General features: G+C 38.9%; 1 protein-coding gene across 2 annotated transcripts in view; it reads left to right on the top strand.

The window, feature by feature from the left end:
* Positions 1–12087, top strand: part of GBE1 (1,4-alpha-glucan branching enzyme 1) — a 266210-nt gene that overhangs the window by 176985 nt on the left and 77138 nt on the right. For both annotated transcript variants that reach the window (XM_074971654.1, XM_074971664.1), the window contains 3 exons: positions 4908–5006; positions 7185–7295; positions 11593–11764. In XM_074971654.1, coding sequence (XP_074827755.1) covers positions 4908–5006; positions 7185–7295; positions 11593–11764 — 382 coding nt within the window. The remainder of the gene's footprint in view (positions 1–4907; positions 5007–7184; positions 7296–11592; positions 11765–12087) is intronic.

The following is a 12087-nucleotide window of genomic DNA, read 5'->3' as shown; positions in this document are numbered from 1 at the left end:
CTCCGCAGCCACATGGATGTGCCTTCTCAGTCCGGGCCCTTAGCCCCTTAAAGGATCCACCACCAACTCCTGGGAGCGGTAGGGGACTCAAACTTATGACGGCATCAACGTTTTCCCAAGCTCCCCCTGCACTGAGTGAGCATAGGCCCACGCTGCTGGCACAGGCTCCCTACTAGGGCAAGCCAGCTGCTAAGACTCCTCAGGAGGCAGTAGAACAGTAGATCAGTTTCGCTGATCCCCCCGAAACAAGGCAGCGCTCTCCATCTCTGTGCTGCAGATCTCCAGCATCGCAGCCCAGATCCTCTGGGGCTCACCCTTGGTCACCGGCACTGCGATCGCAGTCCCTGCCATCTCTACATGGATCACCTTGGGGGAGGCGCTGGTCTCTGTTCTTCCGGCACCATTTGCCCTCCCTGCAGTTATCCTCTCAGTGCAGATCTCGGTTGCCTGCCCCATGGGAGCGCTCCCTGTCACGATTCTGGTCCCACCGGCCCCAGTCTGCTTGATATTGGCACCGATCCTCTCACTCCAAACACTGGTCTCCAGCAGCGACAGTCAGCAGGCAGACACAGACATCAATAGCCTCGCCGTGGTCACTGGAAGGGGATTCCTCTGGCACGGAAGGGCAGTTCAGCCCCTTGCTAAGACCTCACCGGCGCAAATGGGCACCTGAGGCCTCATCGATGTCTATGGCGTTACCTTGGCAGCATGGCCAGTGGCCTTACTGGAGTGTGAGGGGCATGCTGGTGGTGACGGTGCCCCCTTCGCATTGCTCATCTGCTGCTGCCTCAGAGCAACACTGGCATCATCAACAGCACCAGGCTCAGTGCATTAGACCCGCTTGGAAGTTGGGGTAAAGGAGACAGCGCCCACCCCAAAACTCCCCTCTCCCATGGGGGATTATGCCCCTGGAGGTACAGTCGTCATCTTCATCCCCGGATGATGCAGTCATGGAACCCTTGAGGGCCAGCCGTCTGGACGATTTTAAGGAACACCAGGCCCTGCTTTGACGGGTGGCCGAGAACTTTGGCCTATAGATGGACGAGATGACCGAGCAGGCAGACACCTTGTTCAATGTCCTCTTAGCCCTGTTCCGAGACGGGTGGCGCTACCAGTGCATGACAGGGTCCTGAAAATTGCCACGGTCCTCTGGCAAACCCTGTTGTCCATCCCTCCCACCTCCAAAAGGGTCGAAAAGAAGTACTTTGTCCCGGCCAAAGGGTTCAAGTACCTTTTATATCCACCCACGTCTGGGCTCACTGGTTGTCTCTGTGGCCAATGAAAAGAACAAGCAGGGGCACAGTAGTTCAACTCCAATTCCAGGCAGTGAACCATCAGGCCCCCCTGCACAAGTACAACAATTCATGGAGTCCCTCCCTCAGGGTCTGGCCCAGGAATTTGGTATTCTGATGGAGAAGGGCACCATGGCAGCTCTCTACAGATGGTCTGGGATGCGGTGGACTCAGCAGCTAGGGTGATCGCATTGATGGTGGTCATGAGGGTGTAGCTCCTGACTTCAGACTGCCGGCCTTGTCCCAAGAGATGCATACCTTTTTCCAGGACCTCCCATTCGATTGGAATGATCTCTTTTTGGAACTGATGCGAGGCTGCATGCATTAGAGGACACTTAGGCCACCCGTCTCTCGCTGGGCATGCGTACGCCGCAGTCTGTATGGAAACAGTTCCGGCTGCCCCTGATGCCAAGGCCTTGTCAGGCTTGTCAAGGGTCTGGTTTTGGCTTCAAAAGATTATTGTTGGCATGCAGAATAGCTAATGGTAATATGAAACACCAAAGCAGTAAATTTCTGTTTATTGACTGTTGGGCGTTTTTCACTGACGTGTTTTTATGTTAAGAAAAAGAAACTCCAAACTTTTAAGAATTTCTTTGTTAATATAATAGTACTGTGTAATGCATCTGGGTTGTTTGTTTGTGTTTCTCCTTCCAGCCATCTAGAAAAGACACGTGCAAGATGCAGGATGGATCTGATATATCATGAGGAATGTGAAGGCCTATTTTTTTTTAATCCACACTATTTTATTAAGAATTCCAATTTCAGCCTTCAGAAAACAAAATAAGGCTAATTTCAGTTGTATGTGGCATTCTAATATATAACTGACAGCTGTATACCAAAGTGCTGTTAAGAGCTTAATGACATCAGGTATCAAAAATAGCAACTGATGAAAAGAAGCAATTATTTGATATATAAAACTTAAGGTGGCTATATTGATCTTTCGGTTCACTTCAAATAAAATTGGTCCATCATCTAGGGAGTGATAGTCAGATTATCCACATTCCTATGGATGAAACTTTGAATTCAGCCTGTTTGTATTATCTGGTTTAAGATTCTTTTTAAACAAGATTGGTCTTCAATTTATTCTTTTTAAATTGAAAACTACTTCAATTCAATACATCATTTTTCTGTCTAGGGGGAGTCTATATACAAAATGTGGAATTGAGCCACATGCTAATGATAGAAAGAGATTGGGGTGGAGGAACTATTGATATGATTTTAAATTAAAATGACTGTCATGAATTTGTGCTTGAAAGTAATGACAGCTGAATAAGTTCCTCATGAGAGAAGAGAGGTTTTGTCTAGAGTATGACAGATTGTTGTATACTCCTTGAAGAGTTGTCTGATTGCTTTAAGTAAAGAATTTTCTGTGTATTCCCCATCTAGCTTTCTAGATATAATTTCTATGTCCAAGATTCCTTCTTTGACGGAACCCTTTAACTCCTGCTGACAAAAATAAAATTGTACCTATACATATGCCTTACATCTGGATGGCTGGTTACCCAACAGCTCTGCTTTTTTGGTGCTAATATAAGTTGTGATACCCCAAATAGTGCTACTGGGACCAGCCTGTTAGGCTGCCAGTGTCCTCTATTTTTTGTTTCACACAGTTCAGGGTGACAGAAACACTGCTGCCAGACAGAGTACAGTGTAGAATTAGGTAGTGGTTGGATGATTGTTTCCTTCAGCCTTTCATTTAAAGTGAAAATTAAATGATTTGGGTAATAATGAAAGCAAATAGTAATAACCAAAATTACACCACACGCTTCAGGTGAAACATTGATTTTTCTGGAAGGCTACGAATAAATCCATTAGTAGTTTCAGGTGTAGGAAAGCATCAGACTTCTCTGTGAAATTTTAGGGCTGATATCTAGTGTATTGCTCCACTCCAACTAACAAATGAGTTTTTACCCTTCAAACTTGAGTTGCCTGTAAATCTAAACACAGTGGTATGCATAGGCTATTAGTTTTAAAATGTGAACAAAGTTAGTATTTATCACTAATATTTCTATTTATGCCACTGAAGTAGACAAATAAGTTATGTCAAATTTTTATGTTTAAAAATTCTGGCACTTAAAACTGTAGACATTAGCTTGAGAGAGAATGGTAGTTGTTTGGCTGGCAAAGCTCAAAGCCTTGTAGAAACGTGGTCCTTGATCTCATAGACTTCAGAACATCATGCTGTCAGGAACTTACCAGAGACTGCCCTGCACATCTCAGCACAGGTGAGCAGCCATAAATGCCATGTGCCTGACCAAATTAGGAGAGCTGTTGGACTCCCCTCCTGCACACTGCCTTAACTGCTTGGGAAGGGAGAACTACTTCCCTGGACCTCATTGGTCTTATTTACCTTATAGAAGGTATCCACGTGGGGAGAGCCCAGAAGTGTAGAAAATCTTGTGACTAGTGTAGAAACTCTTTTGTCAACCAATTTAACACTTTCAGGGTTCCTTACATTTGTCTTTAAATAAAAATATCCACACACAGACTTTCTCTCAAGTCTGCTACAGAAAATACCAAATAGAAGACACAAGAGTGTGTTTAAAAACAAAAGTGAAAAATCCCCATGCAAAGTCCTCGATCAGTTTATCCCATTTAACCATATACCATGCACCTGGATCTTCTGAACTGGGGCAACTTTCTCCTAGAGTAGATCAAATGTAGCAAAAAGGCATTTGCAATTTTTTTGCAACTGAAATGCAACTTATTTTGGTTATTTTTTTGAATGTGGCAAAATGTGTGCTCACACTGCAAAAGTTGTGCTCTAAATACTCCTACAGCTTGTTTGAAAATCTTTTATTCACACAATAGTTTTAAAAAAATTACAAATGTTTATAGATATGTCCTAATTGAAGGGTTGGAAATTTCTTCTGTTTATAAAGTGGGGGCCATCCCTTCAGAAACAATAATATGTGATGAAAGTGACCAGTTATGTGGTGCATTCAATAAATGATGCATTCGCAAGCTTGAATTACATTTTAAGGGAGAGAACAAAGCTGATCAGAATTTCAGTCCGTGTTTTTGATTCTCCATTCCTTGGGCTCTTGCATTGAAATGGTAGAGGGAATTATCCCATTGGATTCAAGGTAAGGAATCTGGGATTGAGTTTTATGAGCATATCCTAATTGTTAGAGCTGGTTGACTGGATTATTTAGTTTACATACATCCAAGTAATCTTTAAAAAAAAAAAAAAAAAAAAAAAAGTAAAAGCTAATCAGTGCTAGCTCTCATCTCACTAAAAATAGTGTAGCTATGGCAGTGAAAGTTGTGGGAAGGGCTAGCCGCCTGAGTAAATTTCTGTGGTCGCTGATGAGCACGTACTTGGGGAGGCTAGCCCGTTGCGCTCCCATGGCTACGCTCTCTTTTTAGCATGCTAGCTCATTCAGAATTAGCATTGGGTATCTCTCCTTAAGATGGGAGTCACACCTTCAGCTCGGAAACTACCAGCATTACATTAAAGTGTAATTGTACGCTCTGTACATGTAGACTTTGTATAGCAGTAATGTTTGGAGCTTGAGATCTGATGCTTTTTTTTAAATAGGAAGCTTTCTTAGGGTGGAAAATGTAAAGAACCACTTAAAGCAAAATAATGATGCAATGTATTCTTTATTCAAGGAAGTTTCTGGGATGCCAGCTCTTTGTTGCCCTATTGCCCAAGGAGGAGGTGGATTTGATTATCGGCTGGCCATGGCAATTCCAGATAAATGGATACAGGTGAGAAAACAATATTCACTTTTGTATTTTCCACTATTGTGTTTATATAAATAAACCTTCTAAATACTACAGGTAACTTTGTTCTGTCGCATCCATTAGTTTGAAGTTTTAGTGGTTCCCTCCGCTCCCCCTTCCCTCTATCCCCCGGCCTATAAAAATCTTCATAGTCTCTAACCAGGACTCCAGAGGTTGGACTGGGAGTCATGCCACCATTATAGCTCAGGCCCTTCCCTTTAACAATCTGAGGCTCTTGGTGTGAGGTTGGTGGGTGGTCTTTGTGTTCTGGTTGATTTTATTTTTCTTTGGACTATATGGTGAGCATAGACAGTTTCGTTGGATTTAAGTTCTATCCAAAAAGCCTATCTCTCGCAACAGCTCTTTTTATCTCTGAACATTGAAATAAACATTTGTATATAATAATCCTATATTTATGTACAAGGTATGATAATGAAATGAGCCCTCTGTAAGTTGAATGTAGCAATTTTTATCTAACACACAACTTAAAAAGTAAATAAAAAACAACAAAAAGCATATACATGCGCACAAGAACATGCTGTGCCACACACCAACAACTACTACGATGTTTATAAAAAGAATAAAAAACTGTAAATGTGCTTAAAGACCAATAATGCATTAAACAAACTCCAACAGTTCATATAAAAAAGGGATTTAAATAACCTCCTTAATACGAGAATCACAAGAAAAGGAATAAAACAATAAACAATCTCATAAGGCTGGCAGACCCTTCAGAAAATTGGTCTTTCAATTAGACATAAGATTAGAAGCAAATCCCTAATGATACCATTATCATCTGAAAGCAATAAAGCAATAAATATTTCATATGAGCATTAATGGCTTCAATAAGAGAAGCGAGTAACTTAAAGAAAAATAAAATGTGACTTTCATTGTCCTTAGTATCTTTACTCACAAAACTGTGTGGCGGGGAGGAGGTGGTGTTCTGAAAATCACAGTAGTGAACCACATTAGGTGTGTGGGATTTTTTTTTCTCCATTGAAAGTCATGTTACCAACAGGCCCCAGCTGATGTTCATGAAGTTCTGTAAGTATATACTTCGAGTAGCAAGTAACAGCCAGTGCTAATGAGGGCTGGTTAGGGCTTTCTTTCCATCAGCTTTCTTGAGCTGGTTTTGGGTAGGAAATGATGGATGGTCCCTAGAGCAGTAAGAAGCAAACCAGCCTCTTGGAGACAAAGAAGCGGTTTGACTTTTCAATAAGGTACCTTTTGGTGCCTTTATATCGCGTATGAGAACATTGATATTTGAATTGAACAAGTGCTGCTGACAATTGAACAAGTGATAGGTCTTTTTTAAATTACTGCTGGTTTCCTTTCCTAACTCCTTTGGAAGGACAACATCATCTGTTTTTTCATAAAGCAGAAATAGTCTTTCCAAAAAATAAGCTAATAGGATATATGTCATGTATGCTTCTGTTATGCCAAACCCAGTTTATTGAGTATTTTCTCGGAATTAGTGACTTTGGAGTAATGATATCTATCTTCTCATTGTTGTGTGATCAAACTATTTACCATGGAACAGCAGGTTAGTCTGTGTACATATCTGTGTTAATTTATACTTCATTGACTGCATGCCAGGTGGCTGCTGCAATGTTTTTTAACTACATAATGTAATGTTAAACTCCCCGGTTATATTACTGACACTTTTTTATATAACATTTTAATTGATATTCTTCAGAAATAATTTTCTTTAAGGTTAAACTACAACAAAAACAGTCAATGGAGGCTTATGAAGTATTGCATGACAAAGAGAGGGCTTCAACACTAAAATTACTCCATGTAGTTGACTGTTAAAATGGTGCCAAGTATCCCTTAATGTTTTATAAAGCAGAAAAGAGATCAGTTTAAATAATGTTGACATGCTATGGTTATTAATCAAAAGTTGGCAGTTGATGTGACAAAAAACATGAAACATGGGTTTAGAAATTCTAAAGAGTATTAAAGTGAGTTCAGAAAGGAATCCTATTTGGGAGATCAAATAGGGGAAGCGCATTTCTCCAAGTTTTTTTTTTTAGATTAGGAGTGACTAAGAATAATAATACCATTTTACTATTTAGGGAAAACTTCAAATCCCCAAATGCCATGGAAAAAATATATAATGCAATTTAGTTGAAACAAAAGTAATGTTTGAATTACCTTTAACAGATAATTAAAGAGTTGAAAGATGAAGACTGGAATATGGGCAATATAGTGTACACGCTGACAAACAGGCGGTATGAAGAGAAATACATTGCATATGCAGAGAGCCATGATCAGGTACTGTAATAAATATTTTGATTAAAAACTGTGTGGAGGAACAAATTTTGTAGACTTTATATAGGTCAGTGCTCAAAACTGAATACCATAGTCAAGATTTTTTTCTGTGCCCAGTGCCATTTGGGACAGTTTTATAAAGGGGGCGTGACTTTCAGAGGGTGAGTGCTCAGCACTCTCTGAAAATTCTGGCCTTGTTAAGGCAAATCCAGTGGAACACCAAAAAATTGTGACAATCTTGGCTTTTTTTTTTTTTTAAATACGGTTTACCACCTGGAGTCCTCCTCTTAACCTAATTCACACAAACAATGCTCAGCTGAGTATCCCATTGTCTTCAAGGGGAAGAATCACCAGTGTAAGAGCTGCAGGACCAGGTGCTAATTTAATTTCTAGTTAATCATTCTTTAACAATTTTATTTGGGGTTGGGGAGTGAAAGAGGAAGAGGCAACATATTAAGTCTGAAAACATCAAAGCACCGAAGTCCTGTAAATAGAAGTCCCACAGCAACTGTACATCAGCTTACCTGCATGTATGTAATAGTCTCTAATACTGCATATGCTGTTTAAATGTATGCTTTATGTACGCTGAATACAATGTAAGTTAAGATAAGATTGCTTTGGGAGCCATTTTTGAACGTTCTGATTTTGTGTGTATTTAAGTTTTCGATAATAATAATCTTCAGCCTTTTGGCTTTTTAACTTCCATGTATTCGCATGGTCAAATCCAGTTAAACCTGTTTAAATGTGATTGGGTCGCTCTAGACTGTACAGCCCAGAGTACAGCAAATGTTTTATTTTTATATTTGTATCCAGTGAGAACATTCCAAAATGGCCAGCCATATACCTTCTACAGCCACCATAAATGAAGGTTCACCTTTTTGTAGGACACGTTGGATGGAGTCTTTCATCCATCAAACATATCTCTTAAAATTGTTTTGTTAATGGAAGCAAATTTTTAGACTTTGAAAGAGGCTTTATCTAGGCTATATATAATTTGAAAGCCGCCTTTTAAGTATTTGATTAGTTTCCTCAGTTGAAAAACATAAGAATTTTTGTCATACAGGGTCACACCAATTTTCTATCTAGCTCAGTATTGGGTCTCCCAACAGTGGTCAATATCAGAGTTGAAGGGGAGTGTTGGAGTGATTCATCCCTGTCTTCTCCTTCTGGCTTCCTGCATTTAGGGGCACTCCGAGCATGGGGTTACATCCATGACTGTCTTGGCTCATATCCACTGAAGGACCTATCTTTGATGAACTTGTTTAGTTCTTGTTTGAACCCAGTTATGTTTTTGGCCTTCACAACATCCCATGGCAACAAGTTCCACATGTTAATTGTGTGGTGTGTGCAAAAGTACTTCCTCTTGTTTGCAATAAACTTGCCATCTATTAATTTCATCAGATGACCCTGGGATTTTGTATTGTGGAAAAGGATAAGTAACATTGCCCTATTTACTTTCTCCACATCTTTTGTGATTTTATAGTCCTCTATAATATCCCTCTTTAATCATCTCCTTTGTAGGTTAAGCAGCCCTGATTTTTTTCGTCTCTCCTCATATGGAAACTGTTTCATACTCTTGATTATCTTTGTTTCTCTTTTGTAAACCTTTTCCAGTTTCACTATATCCTTTTTCACCCAGAAGTCCCATCTTATTGGCTTGCTTGTTGTTTTTCCCCTGTCTAAATCCAGCTGATGCTCTTTACACAGGGCTTCTCACTGTGCTTTGAACATTGGGGTCCTGATCTTGACTGGGACTGTGGATTCTACTGCAAAAAACATATTATTTTGTGATTATTCATTCCCTTGGAAGTTGGATCCCCATCTGGATTTCTGATGTGGAAAAATGGCTGCCTAATGTAGATCACTAAATATTGTTCTCCCCCCTCCCCCTTTTTTTTCTCCATATTTTGGACTGGACCCTGCCTGTTAATTTTATTGTCTCATATAGCAAAGTATTTTGTTTTGAACATTATAGTTAATCGTACACAATTTGGACTGGAAAAAAACCCGATCGCTTTTATTCTTCTGCAAAGTTCTGTCTTCTACAGTATATTTTTGAGTTAACTATGGACAGTGATGCAAATGAAGTAACCAGTTTGTTTAGACAGACTCTCTTTCCCTGATAAACTGAAACCCCGCACTGTTTTTTGTGGGTTGTTTTCTTTTTGTGGGGCTTTTTCTTTGTTTTTTTAATATCCTATACAGCTATGTTAGACTTTAGGCTTCAGTGTTTTTGTTGTCAGTCTTTAAAAATCATAACTGGATGGCTGACAATTTTTTAAAAAAATCTGTTTTTACTGAGAAAATTAAGATAAGCTTTTCCTTTTATTATTTTAGTTTGAACTTATTTACTGGGAAAATGGCTTGCTTTCCAATGTGGCGTTTACTACCCAACCTATTGTATAAAGGAGAAAATGAAAGTTCAAAATAGAGTATAAAATGGGAATTGGACTGATTCAACCCAAATTATAGGTATTTGTGAACACACAAAATAGAATATTTGCATCAGTCCTTGGATGTGCAGTTTAAACCTGTACTAAAATGAACCTGGTTAGTCAGCATTTGTAGGACATTGTTTTTATACAGGAATAGACATTAGCAAGGTTCTTTTACAATAAATTAAGTAATCTTTCCTTCAACGGATTCGCTGATGTTCTTGTTCCAGCTAAGCTATTTTCTAGAATAAGAGTCAGTGCTTGATGGAAGGAATACCCTATTCTCTGCTATCTATGCATAAAGATTTAGTGTACCAGTAACAAGCTATGGAGGCAACAGCTTTGGGGGTATCTGAAACACATGCTTTCTATAAAACTAGCCATTTTTCATCGGCCATGAAACAGCTGCTTGATCTGGTGGACACAGCAAGTGATCTTCCTATGCTTATGCTCTGTCATCAAATCACTTTGTGTGAAATCCTGGTTCCACTGAAATTAATGGCAAAACTGCACTGACTTCAGTGGGGCCAGAATTTCCCCCTTTGTGACTTGGGTCAAAGCACTTAATTTTTGCATGTGTCCATTTCCAGAGCTGTAAAATGGGGATAATGCTATAGTTATGTAATGCATATGTTACAAGTGTATTGTAAATCTTGAGAAATATTTACACAACACAGCATTTCAATGGATTTTTGAATTTTCAAAATAATATTATGGCTGCTTTTTCATTTCTGTTCTACGTACAGGTATCCAAAAGACTTCTGTGGTTGTTCTCCTGTACACTGAGAGAAAGGAAGCCCTAACCACAGAATTGACTAACACTTAACTACTGTACTTCTGCCATAGAGTATCAAGTTAATTTTGCTGAATACCATGTCTCTCTTACAGCCGTTCTGTCAAATACAGCGCTTGTGGGAGGGGAAAAAAGAAAATTGTAGCTTATAAAACACAATACATGCAAAAATTAACTGAAACCTAGTTCTCTGAAACACTCATTTAACATGTACTATATAAATACACGGACTATTCATTTTGATTTCCTTCTTACCCTTAACTACATTTTGTTCTATTATAGAATCTGAGTTTGTATGGCAGTCAATTCTTTTTGTGTGAGGGGATGATTTCCTTTGTCTAGGCTACTAAAATGGATAAGGGATTTAAAGTACTGTAATCAGAATTGTATTTAAATCATCTTTACATAAAAATGCATCGTCTGGTATCTATAAACAAGATGATTATTTTGATAATTCAGATTTCCATTTTTGAGTACCTACTCAACAGCACAATTAAGTTTATAAATGGCTTAAATGTTGGAATTGATACTGGACCAATAAATCAAGCAAATGTGTAAGCCTGTTTGAAAAATCTACTTGAAAGGCCTTCCAAAATAAGTCAAATGGAAATCTTCAGTTAAACAGACAAAACGTTTGCAGTATTTACTACTATAGATTAAGAGGTAACTGAACTAGGCTGCTTTGAAGAGAAGTAATAGCTTCATGCAATTGCTGATTTCAGATAGATAGAATTGGAAGCCTAATTTTTCTCTCTGGGCTGAAATCCTAAAAACACAATTGTATATCTTTAGCTGTGTGTACACAAAGCATTCACATTGTTCACTAAAGAATCCTTAAATTGGAAGCCTTGTTAATATCCCTTTTGAATGTTGTTCCAGATACTTTATTAAGTAATCTTTATCTCCTGTCTTGTTTTCTCTGAGGCTCCTAAAATGTAACTCTTGTAGTGTATTATAGTTAATCCAATGTACTTGTCACTTGATCTAGAACACACATTATATTAAGAAGCTCTTTTGGCACATTGAGGATTCTCCTCTCCACCCTCTCATCCCCATTCCTTTATTACTCCAGGCCCTTGTTGGTGATAAGACGTTGGCATTTCGGCTGATGGATGCAGAGATGTATACAAATATGAGTGTGCTTTCACCTCTGACTCCGGTTATTGATCGTGGAATTCAGCTTCATAAAATGATTCGCCTCATTACTCATGCACTTGGAGGAGAGGGCTATCTCAACTTCATGGGTAAGTGATCTTGGCTAAAAGTCTCCATTTTCTTTTGTCATGTAGGCTTTGTGATGAAGTAAAATGACCTGGCAACATCCTGCAATTGCAGTATTTATCACAGTGTTGGAGATTTCAGCTTAAATATTTTTACATAGTTGACTTTTTTTAATCTGGTTTCAAAATGTAATATTCTCTTTTAAGATGTAGTGTAATCTACAACAGGAAATTTAAATTGAGTCATTCTAGGATTTAAAAAAATAATTGAATCTCAAAAAGTGTTAACTAGTTGAAGTTACATTTACTTAAAATACCATTCGTATAGCAGCTCTATATACTAGCAA

Source organism: Natator depressus, chromosome 1 (genome assembly GCF_965152275.1).
Source record: "Natator depressus isolate rNatDep1 chromosome 1, rNatDep2.hap1, whole genome shotgun sequence".
Classification (NCBI taxonomy): Eukaryota; Metazoa; Chordata; order Testudines; family Cheloniidae; genus Natator; species Natator depressus.
Note: the sequence above shows the minus strand (reverse complement) of the source record. Positions and strands in the feature narration are given on the sequence as shown.